This window comes from Manis javanica, chromosome 10 (genome assembly GCF_040802235.1).
Source record: "Manis javanica isolate MJ-LG chromosome 10, MJ_LKY, whole genome shotgun sequence".
In the NCBI taxonomy this organism is placed as follows: domain Eukaryota; kingdom Metazoa; phylum Chordata; class Mammalia; order Pholidota; family Manidae; genus Manis; species Manis javanica.
Window position 1 is genome coordinate 36,612,479 of NC_133165.1, and position 18,348 is coordinate 36,630,826.

Consider the following 18,348-nt stretch of genomic DNA (forward strand, 5'->3'; position numbering starts at 1 on the left):
TTTTGTGTCTGGCTTCCTTCACTTACCTTCTGAGATTCATCCGGGTGGTTGCCTGTAGGAAGAGTTCATTTGTTTAAAAATATATCCTTTTTTATTTTATTAAGGTGTCATTGATACACAATCTTATGAAGGTTTCACATGAGCAACACTGTCGGTACTACATTCCCCCCTATTATCAAGACCCCACCACATACCCCATTGCAGTCACTGTCCATCAGAACAGTAAGATGCCATAGAGTCACTACTTGTCTTCTCTGTGCTGTACTGCCTTCCCTGGGCCCCCCCTATATTATGTACTAATACATAATCATAATACCACTTAATCCTCATACCACTTAATCCTCTTCTCCCTTTCCCCCCACCCTCCCATACCCCTTCCCCCCCACCCTCCCATACCCCTTCCCCCCCACCCTCCCATACCCCTTCCCTTTTGGTAACTGTTAGTCCATTCTTGGGCCCTGTGAGTCTGCTGCTGTTTTGTTCCTTCAGTTTTTACTTTGTTGTTATACTCCACAGATGAGTGAAATCATCTGATACTTCTTCTTATGGCTGAATAACATTCTATTGTGTATATGTACCACATCTTCTTTATCCATTCATCTGCTGATGGACACTTAGGTTACTTCCATGTCTTGGCTATTGTAAATAGTGCTGCAATAAACATAGGGGTGCATGTGTCTTTTTGAATCTGTGATCTTGTTTTCTTCGGGTAAATTCCTAGGAGTGGAATTCCCAGGTCAAATGGTATTTCTATTTTTAGTTTTTTGAGGAATCTCTTTATTGCTTTCCACAATGGTTGAACTAATTTCATTCCCACCAGCAGTGTAGGAGGGTTCCCCTTTCTCCGCATCCTTGCCAGCATTTGTTGTTCCTTATCTTTTGGATGGTGGCCATCCTAGCTGGTGCGGGGTGATACCTCATTGTGGTTTTAATTTGCATTTCCCTGATAATTAAGAATGTGGGGCATCTTTTCATGTGTCTGTTGGCCATCTGAATTTCTTCTTTGGAGAAGTGTCTTTTCAGATCCTCTGCCCATTTTTTAATCAGGTTATTTGCTTTTTGTGTATTGAGGCGTGTGAGCTCTTTATATATTTTGGATATTAACCCCTTATGGGATATGTCATTTATGAATATATTCCCCAATACTGTAGGATGCCTTTTTCTTCTGTTGATGGTGTCCTTTGCTGTACAGAAGCTTTTTAGTTTGATGTAGTCCCATTTGTTCATTGTTGCTTTTGTTTCCCTTGCCTGAGGAGATGTGTTCAGGAAAAAGTTGCTCATGTTTACATTCAAGAGAGTTTGCCTATGTTTTCTTCTAAGAATTTTATGGTAAAAATATATCCATTTTTAAAGGTGAATTTAACAATTCCACTCTCCTGAAAGGCAAGTGAAGAAAGTACTTCAAGGAGAGTGATTAACTTTGTTAAATGTAACCTTCGGGGTGGTGGGAAGAAAGCCTAGTTGGGATGATTTTAAAAGGCAATTGGAGGAGAGAGATTGAGCATGTAGTGTGTTTATCTTGTTATTTCTCATTTTAAAAATTAGCAAAAAATACTGTTTGGGATAGTAAGTGAAAAACAGTCACTTCTCATTAATTGTACTTTAAAAAGGATACAGTTTTGGGGTGATGTAAATGTTCTGGAATTACGTAGAAGTATGGTTGCATAAACAGCTTTGTGACTACTTAAAAATCTCCTTGCTTCAAAAAGTGAATTTTATAATATGTGAATTACATCCCATTAAAGCATATGTGTGCCTTGTATGTATGTATATGTGTATATTAGTTTGCTAGGGCTGCCATAACAAAGTACTACAGACTGGGTGGCTTTAACAACAAAAATGTACAGTTCTGGAGGCCAGAAGTTCAAGATCAGGGGGTCAGTAGGTTTGGTCTCTCCTGAGGCCTCTCTCATTGGTTTGCAGATGGCCACCTCCTCCCTGATCCACACAGCCTTCTGTATGCAAAGCTCCCCTAGGCCACCTGCACTTCTGAGCAACTGTCTCCAAATTCAGGGCTTCCCATAACTCCCCCTGGTTCAGTAATTAGCTAGAACAACTCACAAAACTCAGGGAAGTGCTATAGTACAATTAGTTTTATCTAAAGGATACACATCAGGACCAGCCACATGAAGATACACAAAGAGCACAGTCTGGGAGTTTCCACACCCCCTCCTCACAAAATCAGGGCATGTCCCCCTCCCAGCATATGCATGTGGTCACCAAGCAGCTCCATCAAGCCTGAGTGTCCACAATTTTTACTGGGGTTCATTACAAGGACAATTCTTGACTGGATTATTGGCCACGTGATTGAACTCATCTTCAGTCCTGTCCCCTCCCTGGAAGTCGGGAGGGTAGATTGACAGCAGGTGGCTTGAAGTCCCAGTCCACTAATCACATAGCTGGTCTTCCCAAATCCTGGGTCGTCTTGTTAGCATAAACTTAGGGGTGATTCAAGGGGCCACTCCTGTCACTCGAGAAGTCCCAGAGATTTGGAGGTTACCTTCCAGAAACCAGGGACAAAGACCATACAAACTTAATTCTAGAGCACTGGTGCTAAGTCAGTGCAATGATGTCCAGCTAGAGTGGGCCTGTCTGGGTGGCGGTGGTCTGCAGTCTATGGTGGTCTGCAGCTGAGGGCATTGGGCAGGTCAGGCTGGCAAGAGGAGGGCTGAGGGGACAGTGGAGTGGGGCAAGTGGCAGAACCCTAAGGGTGTTGTGGGGAAGGGATGCTGGACCAGCGTTCAGTGCAAGGATGGGGCCATGGGTGAGGCTGTCCCGAGAGGTGATGAGCTCTCCATCCCTGGGACAGCCAAGCAGTGGCACAGAGGAGACCCTGTTTGGAAGTGAGGCCAAAGCACAGACTCTCTGGGCACATCCCTGCCCAGGTCAGGCAGCCAGCAGGGGAGGATTTGCTGTATGTGTTGGCAGTGAATACCTGGGCACTCTCGGCCTCGTGCCTGGCACAGAGCTGGGCTCTTGGGGCCGGGCCAAGGAGGAAGGGGGCACAGCGCTGCCTCAGGAGCTGCAGAGGGCCCAGGCTGCATTTAGACACCCCCTTCCACCTCCGCAGTGTGTGCTCTCTTCACCTTTGGGGAAACTGAGGCCCAGAAAGTGGAACAGTGTCCTGCAGTCACCTATGAGAGTCAGGAGCCGAGCAGGGCTTCACGCACCAAAGTGCTTTCTGCTGTCCCGTTTGCCTCCCCACACTTGGATTTGTAGGGCTCTCTCCTCTCTCTTTGAGCCAAGGCAGGGTTATTGTCCCATTTCAGATGACAAAACAGAGGCCCAGGCTGTGGGTCCCTCAGCTGGAGAGGCTGTGGGGTGAGGACAAAAGGGACGCCCTCATTGAACTCCGCCCCTCCAGCCGTGGGTCCTGAACACGTCACCCACCTTCCGACACCCCAGTCTCCTCATCCAGCACATGGGGTGATGGAAACATTACCCACTGCAAGGATGTCAAGAGGGTTACTTAATGTCTGGGAAGTGCTTTGAGGAGCCTGTGGAGATACGGATGTTAGCACAAAGCCAGACCAGGTCCTCAGGGCCCCTGAGTGAAACGGCAGCTCTCAGGTGTCAGGTGGAGACACGGACCTTCCCCCCACCTCCAAGCCCAGGCTGCACAGCCAACCCCAAGTGCCTCTACACTTCAAACCCTGGGGAGCCCCCCAGACCATGTGCTCTTACCCAGGCCAGTGGCTGTCAAACAGCGTCCTGGCACCGGGTGTGGGCATCAGCCCCACGGGACCAGGACTGGGTTGGTCTTTCTCCCCTCTGGATCCTCAGAACCCAGCACAGCCCCGCCAGATCTCCCATGTGGGTCAGCAGGACACCTGCCTTCAGGGGGAGAGGAGGGACCCCAGAGACAGGAGGGGCTGTGCTAGGGGGCCTCAGTGATGGTCTCACTGTGGTGTTTTCCAGGCCTGAGCTGCTCACCGAGGGAGTCAAAGAGCCCATCACGGAGAGCCAAGGTACCCCACACGAGGTCATGGGCTGAGCTGCGGGCTGGGAGGGGTCCCAGGCCTCTGCCATTGCCCCTCCTCTGGCTTCCTCTGTCCTAGTCCTGTCCTCCCCTGGCATTCCCCCACCATCCTCCTCGTTGCATTTGCCCGAAAGATACCACCTGTCTCTGGGTCCCAGGAGCAGCCTGCTCAACCTGGCTTCTCTCCCCTCCCCTCCCCCTGCCCCCAGAGAGGGATTCCAGGGACCCTCTTGTGGACAAGAGCCTGAAGAGACAGGGCTTTCAAGGTAAGGTTGAAGCTCAGGATGGGGTCAGCTGCTCCAGTGCCATGACCTTGACCTGGCTTGGGTTCAGAGGGCCAGGCTGGGAGTGGGAGGGGCTGGCCCCCAACTTCAGGGCCTGGGGGTCTGAGTGAGGCAGACTGGCAGTCAGGGCGGGGCTGTAGCCTGTCAGCTCCGAGTGCACAGTTCCGCAGGGGCACCAGGGCTGGGGGGACGGCAGGGCCCAGGAGCCCACCAGTGTCCAGCTGGGAAGGCCGCTGGCCTGCCCGCTCCTTGGTAGACAGTCAGCGGTGTTCTTTGTGCTTGAAGTCCAAGGAGGGAGAAGCCGCTGAGGGCAAGGGGTTTCTGGGGAAGAGGACCTACAGCTGGGCCAGGAAGGGGAGAGAGGAAGTGAGTGTGCAGAGAGAGGGATGGAAGATGGGAGAAGCTTGAGCAAAGGTACACAGGGACCATAAGGAGAAATGCGCGGGAAGGGGCCAGGTCTGAGAGCAGAGGCTCTGTCCCTCCCAGCAGTGGCCTTGTGGCTAAGATGGAGAGTAGCGTGGTAGCAGCGAGGTGCGTGTTGGGACAGCGCCGGGATGTGGCTGAGTCCCTGCATTCAAGCATTCCCCAGGCAGGCCCTGGGTGGACATGTGTCTGTGAGGAGAAAGTGGGGTGAGCGAGACCAGCGGCAGGAAGGGCCAGCCAACAGGCCTGGGGGAGCCCGGAGATAGGACCTGACTCTCAGAGGGGCAGCTGCCCACTGCACAGTCTCTGCTACCTTCTCGGCAGCCAGAACTTTCTGTGGTGATGGGGTCCCCATCTCCCACCTAACCGTATACCCACTCCACCCAGCTGCCCAGGGAGCCTCTCTTTCCCTCCATCACTCTCTTCCCATGAGGTACTGCCAGACTGGAATCTCCCCAAGGTAGGAGCCTGTCTGGGGCTCCCCTCGCACATGCCAGCCCCCAGCCTCCTTAACCAGCACCCTGCAGGTGAGAGCTGCATAGCCGGCTCCTGCCTCCATGGGGGCTGCCCGTCAGCCCCTCCCTAGGCCACCCTGACCACGGAAGCCCCTGCTGCCAGCCGCCAAGACACAGGAACCGCCTGCTCCTCAGGGTGTCTCTCACCTCTGGGGCTTCTTTATTGGTTTGGTGGTTCTCAAATGTCAACGATTAACCTTAATTTCCCACTCATTGCTGTTGTCACAACAGTGTGCATGCATCCTTCCGGAAAAACACACATCTCTATCAAGATGTTAGTTCTGAAGGGCTCTGAGGGGCCCACTCCAAGGATCTGATAATTGCCAGAGAAGGAGCTCCCCATAATTAGAAAATCATATTCCTTAAAAGTCACCAAGTGCCTTTTGATTTAACAGCCCAAATCCATAATTGTTTTTCACTTTGCAGAAAATTACGACGCCAGACTCTCACGGATTGACATCGCCAACACGCTGAGGGAGCAAGTCCAAGATCTGTTCAATAAGAAATACGGTAAGCCCCAAGGTGCCCAGGTGGGAGGGAAACCCGGCTGAGGTGGGGGGAGAGGCAGGGGCTCCCCAAGCTCAGCCGTGGTCACCTCTGGGAAAACTATTCACCCTCTTAGCAAATATTTCTTGAGCACTCACTGTGCCAGGCACCAGGGATACAGCAGTGAATAAAAAGTTCCTGCCCTTTTGGGCCCTGCTGGCCAGTGAGTGAGGCAGATGAACAGCAGCTATGCACAGAACCTAGTAACAAGGGGTTGTTCCATGATGTTGCAGGAAGAGAACAGGCTACTTAAGAGAATAACTGGGATACTTACCTTAGGTTGGGGGCCAGGGAAGGCCACTGAAGGATGGTAAGGTTAACCAAGCAGAGTGTAAGGGAAGAGCATTCTGGCTGAGATTCTACATGTGCAAAGGCCTTGAGGCTTGCCTAAGAAAGGACAGAAAGCTGAAGTGTGGGGGTGGGGGAGGGAGGAGCCCTGTGGAGCTGGCTGGGAGACCTCAGGGCCTCCCACTTTCTGGCAGAATGACCACAGCAGGTCCAAACATCCCACCTGCACCCTCCGGAAGAAGGGAGGGCTGGCTTTTCCATAGGTTTTCTCAAGAGAGCCAGGTCATTTCTGTCCCAGAATTCCCTGAGCCCTCCCCTTATTTCTCATCTGTCCCTACTGAGTCACATGTCCACTCCTTAGCCAGTCCCTGGGGCAGGGAGCCACCACGTGCTCACTGGGCTTCCTGGACCTGTCACCGTGATGTAGGTGGGGTGGTGGTGTGGAGCCCACAGCCGCTGGGGACAGGTGGACACCCCTACCATCAGCCAGGGAGAAGGGGCAGCACCCTCCCCGTGGTGGGGGTGCTTGAGTGGGGAGGTGATGGGTTCCATCTTGGACATGTTGAATTTGAGGGCTGAGTAGAGATGACACATAGGCAGCAGAGAAATGGACTGCTGTTCAGGAGAGGCGTCTGGATTGGATGAAAAAATTAGGCCAGTGGGAGTAGACGAGACTCCCCTCGGGGTACACAGGAGGCAGGAAAGAGGACCCAGACCAAAGGCCGGAGCCCCAGTGTTTAGTGATCAGGCTCAGGAGGCAGAGGAGTGGAGGGAAAGAGGGGAAACCAGGAAAATACAGGGCCATGCTCACCAAGGAGGGGGGTGGGTTGTCTGTGTCACATTTTGCCATGAGAACTACATATATGTACTGGACTTGGGAACATGGAGGCCATCGGTCATTGTAGTATGAATTATTTGGAGGTGAGAAGTAAAGGAGAGACAGCAGTGTTCCCACTTATGAATTATGGGTGTAAATTTTTCTGTTTTTTTTTCCAAAAGTTCTCTTTGCAACAGCACATAAACAATTCAGCAACAAAAATAAAGGTTAAATTAGGATAAAGGATATTAACACAGGATAAAGAATTAAAAGCAGGTTGCAAATCCATAGGGACAGAGAGTAGTGATTGCCAGAGCATGGGGAGAAGGGGGAATGGGGCGAGACTGCCACTGGGTACAGGGCTTCTTTTTGGAGTGACAAAAATTCTCAGGAATTAGGTAGTGGTGATAATTTCACAATATCGTGAATATACGAAAAACCTCTGGATTATAGACTTTAAAACGGTCAATTTTATGGTATGTGAATTATACATCAATTTTTAAAAATAGGCTGGAGCAATGGCATGAAGCCAGGGGTAACATGAAGTGGCAGAAATACTGTGCTTGCTAGATGTGGGGCACACATCAGGCTCTGAGTTTCCTGGGAGTGAAAGCAAAAAGGGAAATGAGGTCAGTTACATAATTCCCGGTGTCCTTCAGATAAAAATTATCTCATGGCATCTAGGGCTACAGTGCTAGCCCCTGAGTCCTTGCCCCTGGGGGCAGAAACCACAGGAGGGCCAGCCCAGCAGTGCCTCAGGGGTGGCCCCTGACAGCAGGCCTTGCCCAGCGACTGTCCCCAGGCTCACTGTGAGACCAAGTACAGTCACTGGGGTGGTCCAAAGAGGGTTAGCCAAGGCCAGATGCACAAAGAGAGCCCTGAGGTCTGACCTGCAGACTGGCCGGCCTTGGATCAGCTTCCTTCCTCCCAAATGCTGTCTGCCACCTCAAACCTTGCTAGTCTCAAACCAGGGAGGCAGAGCCCATGGGGCTGATGGAGTGTCAGGCCTTGTAGGGAAGAGCCAGCTGCCCCCACAGGGTCCCATCCTCAAGATGGCCTTGCAGATGCTCAGACTGTGAGGCTGAGAAAAATGGGCCGCTGCCCTCCCCCCAGCAGCCAGAGCCACATGGCCCCTGCCCATCCCCAGCCCACCACGGGCAGACAGACACACCTGGCCCCCTGCACAACACACCCCCTAACTCCCAGTCCCCGTCTCTTGGTGCTCGTGCCTCTCCATGGTGCTGCACAGCAGCTCGCTCACACCCCACAAGCACACCTTGCTATCACACCTGCACATGGAGCCCCCCGTGTACCCCCATGTTCACACACCAGGACTTCCCCAGCTCCTGATGACATCTCCTCTGTCTGTGGTCCACAGGGGAAGCCTTGGGTATCAAGTACCCAGTCCAGGTCCCCTACAAGCGGATCAAGAGTAACCCCGGCTCAGTAATCATCGAGGGGCTGCCCCCAGGCATCCCATTCCGAAAGCCCTGCACCTTTGGCTCCCAGAACCTGGAAAGGATCCTTGCAGTGGCTGACAAGATCAAGTTCACAGTCACCAGGTACTCAGGAGAAGGGGAGGCAAGACTAGCATGGGTGGGGGCTTGCACCAGGGGACCCCCAGCCTTCCCTTCTGTCTGGTCCTGCTTGGTTCTGACCTCCCTGCTAGATAAGGTGGCTCCCCCAGTGCCGTCTTGGGGCGCTGAGCAGTGACTGCAGACCAGCCAGGGCATTAGGAGCCCCACCTCAACTCCTGATGGGGCAGCCTTCATGGGCACCTCCTGCCTGCTCACAGCACCCACTCACTGTGCTCCCAGTCCCCTGGGAGAGGCATCCAGCCCACTTCAGAGGGGAAGAAACCCAGACAGGTGATTTGCCTGAGGTCACAGACCAGCCAGGCCAGAGCTAGCAGGACACCCTGGTCACCTTCCTGCGCAGCAGCCCAGCCACAGCGTCACAGCGTCCTGCCTGTGTACACGACTCACCAAGCATCTTATTAAAATGCCGATTTGGATGCTCCACGCCCTCCCCCTGATGCCCCCGTCTCTCTTTCTCTTCCAGGCCTTTTCAAGGACTCATCCCAAAGCCTGGTAAGAGGCACTGGCTGTGGGGGGGCCTTTTGGCATGGGGAGCCAGCCACAGTGCTGGGGACCAGAGGCTAGAGCTGAGCTTACTGTGGGACCCAGTTTCTGGGGCCCTGGAGCAGGATCCCAGCCCCTGCCCCTCTGTTCTCCCACCTCATCTGGGCACCAGCTCCAGCTGGAAGGAGGATGGCCAAGCTGGAACCTTGTGGAGGGTGGGGGCCCCACACTGGTGACTTTCAAGATCCCCCCAGCCATGGGTCAGGGGGAGGGGCTGGGCCAGGTCAGCACCAGCACTCCTTCTGATAACTGGCCTTGTTGACCTTGGCGAGTGGATGAAATGAGTGGCAGGTAGTTCCGCAGAGGGTGCAGTGTCTGCATGAGGACCGGCAAGCTTGGTGGTAAGATAGGGGAATGCTTACTCAGCCTCAGATAGTTGATGCCTCTGCTTTCAAGGCATCCATCCCCTCCATGGGCTGCATCCTGGCCCTGAATGAGCAGACTGGCCCTGTGGCACGACCACCTAGTGGGCCGTCCAGGCTAGCCGGGATCTCCTGGGAGGAGGCTGCATATGCTGAACTTGAACCCAGAGCCTGCATATGGAGAGACGGAGGCGCCCTGCCACCTCGCCCCAACCCCACACCTCCACCTCCACCCCAGGAGACACAGTGGGGTATGAAGGCTTGTGAAGGCTGCTGTGCGCTTGGGAAGGCTGTGCCAATGTGCTGGGGCTGGGTAATGCCTGGGACAGAGGAAGCCTGCAGTAGAGGAATCCGATCTCATAGTCATGGTGACATCCCCCCTCCGTGGACACTGACCCCTGCTCCTGGAGCTGTTCATCCCTGTGCCCAGGACTGATGTGGTGGGGAAGTGGCAAGAGGCCATCCAACCGGAGAGGGCAAGACTCGCTGAGGGGTGTAGGGACCCCAGGGTGGGGGATAGTGGGCTCCCTGGAGTAAGGAAGGCTCCAGTTGGGCCTCAGAGCCAGTTGGGCCTCTGAGGGGGGTGGGGGCAGGTGCTCGATGAGTGAGCAGTAGGGGTCCCAGGCCGACCCCGAAGGTGTGGCCGAGAGCTCTCGGAGGTGTGAGAACAGTCAGGTGTTAGTAAGGTAGAGAGGGTGGAAGTGGCCACAGCAGAATGCAACAGTGGCCCGGTGGGTATCAGGCCCTGAGCTGACCACTTAGTGTGGGTGCATTTCACAGAAATTTCCGGAGGTCCTCCTAGGGCCAGGCTGAGTTCTGGGCACTAGGGTTACAGCAGTGAACAGATGGGAGGCATCTCACTGCTCCTCAGACCTGGGAGATAGGCGCGAGAGCCCAACTTAACGGGGAAACGGGCTTGAAGTTTCCATGATGTGCCTGCATCGCAGGCTAGCAGGTGGCCTGGTCATCTTCAAGGCCCGTGGTCTAGAGCAACTCCCCATGCAGCTCCGGGATCCCTCTCCTACACCCATGGTGACCACAGCAGAAGTGAGTGTTTCCGCAGGAGGCAGGCTGGGACGGTGGGGACAAGGCAGGGAAGTGACCCCCACATGCTCGTGGGAACAGCGTAGGCCTGTGGACTTGCACAGCTTCCTTCTCATCAGCCATGGGAGCCAGGATGCGCCTTTCCTGCTCCCACCTGGGGCCCCTGGCCCATCCCCAGTCAGTGACAGGCTGCTGGGCCCTCTGTGGCCCTGCCTTGCTCCACGACTGGGGAGGGCAGCCTGTGGTCTGCTCACCTGTCCCTCGACCCATCTGTGATTTCAGGTCCACCCGGCTCCATCTCCAGGGCTGATAGACATGAGCGCTGAGGGCCACTGAGTCAGCTTCCAGCCACTGCCCGCCCCGACTTGGTTTCTACCTGAGTTGGTGTCAGCACTGGGCAACCATGACCCTTCCCATGAGCAGCAACAGGAAGGATGGCTGTCGCCCTGTGCTGATGGAGGGTAGAAACCAGCGAGGCAGTCCATCGGCCTCCCCTCCACATCCCCGTGCATTCCCCGGCCCTCCTTCCAGAAGGAAGGGTTCCCGCAGCTCAAGAACATACAGCTGCTCGAGGAGCAGACCCATTTCAGTGAGTTTGGAAAGCAGGAAACGTCATTTATAACACCTAATATGTGCCGAGCTGCACATGCGGCACAAAGCTTTGACTGTCACCTGTTTCTGTCCCCTTTTTGTGGATGAAGAAACTGAGGTTGAGGGAACAGCAGTGACGTGCCTGGGATGCATTACCTGTAGTAAGGAACCCAAGGCTCAGAGAGCTGGCTCCCTGCATGTCAGGGAGGCCCGTTGGTTCCAGGCTGTGTGTAATTCAGAGCAACCACCAAATAATGGAATGTCAGGCTTTGGGGAGAAACGCTGGGCTGCAGAGGGTCAGCCAGCAACCTTCATGCTCCTGGGCCCTTCCTGGGGGTGACTTCTTCCACTGGCTACCCTCCCTCTCCAGCTAGGGGCCCATCTTGCTGTTTGAGAAGCTTCTCAAATCTTAGCAGTCGTGCCTGTGAGGGCCAGCTGCCCCCAGTCTCTGTGCCTGTCTGCCTGCCCGCCCACCCACCGGCCTCCCCTTTGGCTCCTCTGTTTGCAGAGACAGGCTTTGGAAATGCTTTCTCTGCCCACGTGGTATGGAAGAGGGAATAGGAAAGTAGCCTTAGCCCGGCCCTTAGGAGGGGCCTGCTAGCACCATCCCAGGCATGGGCACCCTGGGCCAGGTGGCAGCCTGGAGGGCCTGGGGCAGAGACGTGCTGGCAGAGCAGCTCCACACATACTCCGCTGTCTGTCATGCTGGGCTGGGAAGGTGTCTGGGCTCTCTGGGGCCTCCGATGGTTCACCAGAGGCCATTGAGAGCTGTTCCTGCCCCGGGAAGGCTGTTCCCAAAACCTCCATGAGACAATCCCTGAAGCCTGGCACAGGCCAGTTCTTGGGGCCTGAGGAGAATTGGAGCAGGGGCTCAGGTCTCTGGGGAAGGTAGAACCTCAGCAGGTGCCAGAGTCTGGAGGAAGGGGGGCTATACCCAGTGCGGGTGGAGGGATGAGCCGTGGGAAAGGATAGGCTGGTGCTCAGACAGACCCCGTTCCAATCCCTGCACTCCATGCACAAGCCCTGGGACTCTGGGCTCCTTATTTCACATCTCTGAGCCCCCAACTTCTCGTCTGTATGATGGAGCCAGGCATACCTGCTACCTAAGTGATCTGAAGCCGGTAAATGCTGGGCATTGGAGGTGGGTGGGTGAGTCATGAGGACTGGTTTCCTCCTGTTGCCTGGGGGGCTTCATCCTGACAGTTGAGTGATGTTTTGAGAAGCCTTCAGACCTGGACCAGCTGTGATGGGAAGTGCTCAGCCACTGGGAGGTGGGGTGGAGGTTATTGGTATTCCTGGAGTTCTGAAAGGCTTCCTGGAGGAGGTGACACTGAGCTGGGCCTTGGAGGTGAGCAGAGCAGTGTGTGGTGCTGACACAGGGCACAGCCTAGGTGAAGGCACAGTGTGGGTGTCTGGGGACATGGCTGGGGAACGGGAGGGTGAAGGAGCTGAGCAGCCAGGAGGGTGTGAAACGTCCTGGCAAAGAGACAGGGCACAGGAGGAGCTCTGAGACTTCTTCCTTTTTCTCTTGTCTTCTCTAAAAATACCTTAGTCTGTGAAGTATTGGACATGTAAGCTTTGTTTTTTATTCTTCTAAAACTGAACTAGGTTCCTACCAAAAGCCCCTATTACATAGTAACAGAAACTTAATCTCAGCCCATTTAGGATCCCCCTTTTCCCTGGGCTTGTGTCCAAGTTCCAAAAGGATTCATAGGGCCAAGAAGTTAGGGGAAGGGGACCCTTCAAGTCTCGAAAGTCATGTGTCCACATTGGTATCCACAAAACATCCATGGGTATCCATCCACACAGGTAGTTGGAGAGATGCCCTTTGTTCTTACCTGCCGAGGCCTCCCCAGGGCCTAGAACTTGCTATGAAGCCCACCCCTACAGCCACTTCCGCACTGCAGAGGGTTTGACCCGTGTCCAGGGAAAGCGCAGGTCAGTGGGATCTTGGTGCAAGGATGGGAGGGCAGAAATAAGGTGTTGAGGGGACCGTGTTAAGGATGGCTGAGACTTCCTAGGTCATTTATTGGAGGCTCCCATAGAAGCCTTTCCTGACAAAACCATCCCCAGGTGAATTTTGAAGAAGGGAAGTATGTTCTGAAGGTAAATTGGTCCTTCAACCTGGGGCTTTCACAGTGCTTCCTGGAGCTCTGGGGCCCAGGTATGGCCATTCCTGGGCCAAAAGAGATGACCCCAGCAGGCCTTTAGTATTGTCACACAGGACACCTCGGTTTCCCCAGTGGTGCCTAGTAGCTCTTCCTGCTCCTGCTCAGCAGCAACCAGGTGCCTGGGTAGAGAGGAATAGGTACTTGGACCAGGTGTCAGAGGACAATAGGTGGAGTTCAGGCCTCTGGTCAGGGGAACTGTGAGCCAGGGGCATCCTAGGAACCTAGGGGGTGGGGATGCTGGCTGGAGGGGGCCTAGTAGGGAGCCTGGGGCTATGGAGAGATGGTGGAGGCAGGCCCTCCACTGGTACAAGAGTGAGTTGCAGCGTTGCCGTCAATGGGCCAAGGTAGCCCAGGCCTGACTCTGCACTGAGAGAGGCCTACAAGGGGTGCACATCCTTGGTACCCACACTCCTTGCCACCCAGCCAGGCTGCTCCCACCTGCTGGCAGCAACACTGAGTTAGGGAGACGGGCAGGGGGCCAGGAGGCGGGTGCCTGGGGACAGTGCCAGGGAGTCTGCCCTCAAAGCCCCAGGCATCCCACTCTCAGAAAATATGCACCAGGAGCCACGGGTCTGGGGGCACCCAACAGGCAAGTCACAGCCCTACAATGATGTTTGCTGTGGGTGGGGCTCTGGGAGGGCCTGGCATCACCCTCTGCGTGCTCAGCAGCACCACGGCATGGCATCTCTCCCAAACCCAGGGGAGCCCAAGACCGGGAAAACCCGGGACAGCAAAGGGGACTGGGTGTTGGGAAGAAGCACTGGTGACTGAGGAAGGAGAGGCCCCCTGCCCGGGTAGCTGGTGCAGAAACAGCTACAGAACCTTCTAATGGACCATAAAAACCTGACAGGAAACCCAAATACATGCCATGGTGGAAATTTGGAAAGTACAGAAGTCTTACTGCCCAGATGGCTATTCATCTTTTTGATAACATTTCTTCCAGATTTAACCCAAAGCTTATTAATTTTACATCTCACTGTTTCTTTCTGTAAATTTACACACACACAGTTACAACAAGCATTTTCCTATGTTTGTAAAACACTTCATAATATCCCCTTGTCAGGCTGCATCATAATTGTGTAATTGCCCTGTCCCCCAACTGTAGACAATTGGGCAAAGCCTTCCCATACCAGCACATGTGATGTCTCACAATAATCAGTCTAACCCAAGGAAACTGAGGCTCAGAGAGATTAAGGAACATGCTTGAGGTCACACAGCATGTGCCCACACCCCCCCCACACACACACACCCCACCCCCGTCTTTCATTCACACTGGGTGGCTCTTTGCTGCCCCCCTCTGGCTACCATTCTCTATTACATTGATCCAGTCTCCAACCCTTTAGGCTCACAGTTAATCCTTTGGGTTCATTTATTAGTACAACCAAAACTTACTGCTCTATGCCAAGCAAGATCTGAGAATACAAAACAGACAGAAATCTCTACCCTCATGGTGTTTATATTCTAGTGGGGTAGACAGATATATAGGAAGGACAAACTATCATATTAGATAGTGACGAGTGCCACGGAGATAAATGCACAGAGATAGGACTGTCAAGAAGGCAACTCTAGATAGACCAGCAGGAGTTAAGGCCTGAAAAAAGTGAGGGTATGAGCCATGTAGAAATCCCAGGAGAAGCATCCGGAGGGAGGAGTCAGTCCATGCAAAGGCCCTGAGGGTGTGGAATATTTTAAAAGTAGGGTCAACAGGTTTGCTGATATGGTGGATGTGGGGTGTGATAACAAGATGTTGCAAGTAGCTGGAGGTGGAGAGGGTCAGTATCTGAGTGGAGGGCAGGTTTGACACCCAAGTGGATAGGCAGCCAGACCTGCAAATCAGAGAACCCTGCAATCGAAAGCCATTCTGTGTGTAACGTATTTTAGTCATGAAACTGGGTCACAGTGGTGTGGGGATGAGTGTGGACATTGGAAGGGGTCCAGGGATGAGCCCTGGGGCCTGTCAGCATTTAACTGTTGGACAGAGAAGTGGCCAGAAGCCAAGTGAGAAGCTGTTGGAGGAGAGCAATCACCTGGGCCGGGTGCTGCCTGCAAGATCAAGTACAGGAGACCTGAGCCAGGACCGTGGGACTGTGCAACCCAGAGGGCACGGCAGCATGATTGAGGGCAGTTTGGGGGAGGGGTGGGACCTGAGCAGGCTCAGGAAAAAATGAGAGTAGAGAGATGGAACTCACCAGGGACAGGTGACCCTTTAGGGGCAGGAGAGGGTTTTAAAGGTAAGAATAGTGACTGTAATTTTAGAGAAACGAGTGAATGGTGGAGAAGGGTGAGGGGAGGGATATCCCGTCAGAAACAGGATGAGTGGAAGTGGGGTGCTGAGTTTGTGCAAGAGCTCCCCTGCCAGCTCCTCAGAGGGGTGATGGGCCTGGCGGCTATAGGACCCAGTGGAATGAAAGACTGCTGGAGTCAGGGTCCTATACGTGAGGGCTGGAAAGATGGGAAGGCCAGAGAAGGGTGCACGATGTAGTCACCATGGAGGGGCCGTTGATGACCAGGAGGCTCAGACATGGCTGGAGAGAGGGGAGGGGGGGCCAGGCATGAGGGGCCAGGGGCTTGGAAGGCATATTTGCACACAGGTTGACCCCAGGAAATATGGGAGCAGTGTTGGCTTCCTGAGCCCCAGCCACTGGGCAGGTCCAGTGCCACATGCAGGCAAAGACCTGGGAGAACTAGCTCTCTGCGGGCAGGTCACCCACATCTGGGAGCCAGGGAAAGCTCCCCAAGATCTGACATTCCCCAGGCGGAGAAGGGAGTGGGGAATTCCAGACTGAGGGGCAGCACTGGCCTGGGAAGGGAGCTGTGGAGCCCCATGCCTGCCCTTCACTGCGTGCCCTCGCCTGCCAGGCCCTGTTCACAGTGTTGTGAAGTCCTCATGACAGGCCCAGCGGGTCAGTGCCATTGTCATTCCCATTTTGCAGCTGAGCACACTGAGGCTGAAAGTCAAAGTCACATGGCGCAGGGCCGAAATCATACCCAAGGCTGTGCTTTTAACCTGATCAGGAGGTGGGGGCCAGTGGGCAAGGAAGGAATGAGGCTGGAATCATAAAAGGCCTTGACCTATACTTTGCTGGTGACTCAAGCTTTATCTCGTATAGCATTGGAGATTTTTTCAGTCAATGAAATGATAGGATCAGATGTGCATTGTCTTATTACCATGGTAACTACACTTCCACCCACCATGAGTGGATTGGAGAAACCAAAACTGGGGCAGCAAAGCCAAGGGAGAGGTGAGGATGCTGAACTCAGGGGGCAGGCAGCAGGACACAGAGATGGGTGGTGGTAGGAGCTAGAGGTGGAGCATAGAGGGAGGGCAGAAAGTTCTTGAAGGGTGAGGGTGGTACCCATGCAAGGCCTGTGAGACATCCAGGTGCAAGCGTGCAGCTGGCAGAACCCAACCAGCACTTACAACTGGCAGGGTGGCAGTGGAGCTGGGTGCGGTGTGTGTGAGGCTGGCAGCTGCCGCCAATACTCAGACAAGTGTGGCCAGAGCACAGAGGGCCCGGGACAGAGCCCAGGGGCACATTGACCTCCAAGGGACCTTGATGGAAAACAGCCAGTGAAAGAACAGAACAGGTGGAGCCTGAGGAAAGGAGGCAGAGGAATTTGTGGGCAAGACAAGCTGGGTCAGGCAGCTGTTTGCAAATCTCAGAAGAGAGAGCAGAGTCCTGGGCAACATCAGAGGGATCAAGGAAATGAACATTCTAGAATTGCTCTCAAATAGTGTTAGTTAAAAAATAACTTTGTAAGGTGTAGTGAATTCCCATAACTGGAGGCACTTGAGCAGAGGTTGAATGGCCACTCTCGACAGGGGCCACTTTCCACAGGCAAGCTGCAGCAGAGGTGGGAGGGGCTTTCCCACCTGATGCCACCTTTGGCCTGAGCACCACCTGCCTACCCAGCTTGAGAAGGGAAATACCCGCCCTTAGACCAGAGAGTCTCCAAAGAAGGGGCCTCCCCACCCACCTAATTGAGTCCCTCTGCTTGCTCTGCCCTTCCCATGTCTGGGAACAAGGATCCCTGATGTTCAGGCCCGGCTGCCCTGGCGCAGCTCCCGTCTGAGCAGACAGGGATTCTCCAGTACCCGGCCAGCGCTGTCTCCTTGGCTCTGCCTGGACCCTGGCAGTGCAGCCCTCCTTGCCAACCTGAGGGAGCTGTCTGGCATAGCCAGAGGCCACAAAGCAGGCCCCACTCTACCCCATCCCAACCCCAGGGCAGGGGCTCCGGGCCTCAGAGACAGAGCAGAGCTGCCGGCTTCCTGTGTGACTCCAGCAAGTCAGTTTGCCTGCCTGGGCCTCGGTTTCCCTACCTGTAAAGTGGGAAAGGCCCACCCCAGGGCTGTCCCTGGGGCCAAGTCAAGGCAGGGAGGGAGGAATGGACAGCCTGTCATGCACAGCAGGTGGCGAGGTGAAGAGGCCAGCCAGGCCAGAGCGTGGAGGGCCTGGAAGGCCTGGCTTTGCAGCGTGGACTAGACCCTGCAGACCCGGCCTTGGCAAGCTCTTCCGCTGACGTCCCCGAGGCGAGGCCAGAGCCGATCACCTGGCAGGGCAAGACCGAAGTTGTGGGGGACCCTGCTTCATCGAGGAGTGCCCCTAGAGTCTACTCCTGAGCTCTCCACTTTAGTCTTAATTTAAGGAACTATGTTAAATTACCTGCCACTGAGGAAAATAATACTTCCTCTTCATCTGCATCACACACCCCAGTGCTGTCTGAGGCCCAGTTTGAGAAGCTCAGCTGTGGGTGGGGACCTGCCAGGCAGAGAGCTATGATCCGTTTGCAGCAGGGTGCAAGTAGGGAAAACCCTAGCCCCTAAGGGGATGGCACCACTTGTCATTGTCCCCATTAGGGCCCCAGATAGGTCTCCTCTGCCAGCTCTCCCGTCACTCTGCAGGTACTGTGGGGAATGGGCTTCCTCAGAAGGGGCTGACCTCAGCAGAAGGTGCTGGGAGGGGGCAGTAGCAAGTCCTCCCATACTCCCGTATAACCGTTCTTGAGCTGTGTGATCTTAGGTAACTAATGTCTGGGCCTTGAGGCCACATGGAGCAGGGACACCTCCACGGTCGCCCTGCCCTCCTCCAGTCACCCACGGGCCCCTCTGGCCCCTGCCTCCCTCTCTTGCACCTTCCCCACCCCCTCTCCACCCTTCCAACTCTGTCAGGCTCTTGAGAGCTCAAA

The 18,348-nt window shown here is 54.5% G+C and overlaps 1 protein-coding gene across 7 annotated transcripts in view; it reads left to right on the plus strand.

Moving 5' to 3' along the window:
* The window catches only part of GTF2IRD1 (GTF2I repeat domain containing 1), a 109,958-nt gene that overhangs the window by 74,208 nt on the left and 17,402 nt on the right, over positions 1–18,348 (plus strand). For 4 of the 7 annotated variants that reach the window (XR_012122207.1, XM_073215204.1, XM_037002799.2 and 1 more), the window contains 5 exons: positions 3,919–3,968; positions 4,189–4,245; positions 5,628–5,711; positions 8,231–8,414; positions 8,914–8,942. Coding sequence is in view for 5 of the 7 variants with exons in the window: in XM_073215204.1 (XP_073071305.1) it covers positions 3,919–3,968; positions 4,189–4,245; positions 5,628–5,711; positions 8,231–8,414; positions 8,914–8,942 (404 nt within the window). In the remaining 2 variants the exon portion in view is untranslated. Of the gene's footprint in view, positions 1–3,918; positions 3,969–4,188; positions 4,246–5,627; positions 5,712–8,230; positions 8,415–8,913; positions 8,943–10,681; positions 10,989–12,799; positions 13,351–18,348 lie in introns of those variants that run through there. The other 3 variants (XR_012122206.1, XM_073215205.1, XM_073215203.1) reach the window with 3 other exon arrangements.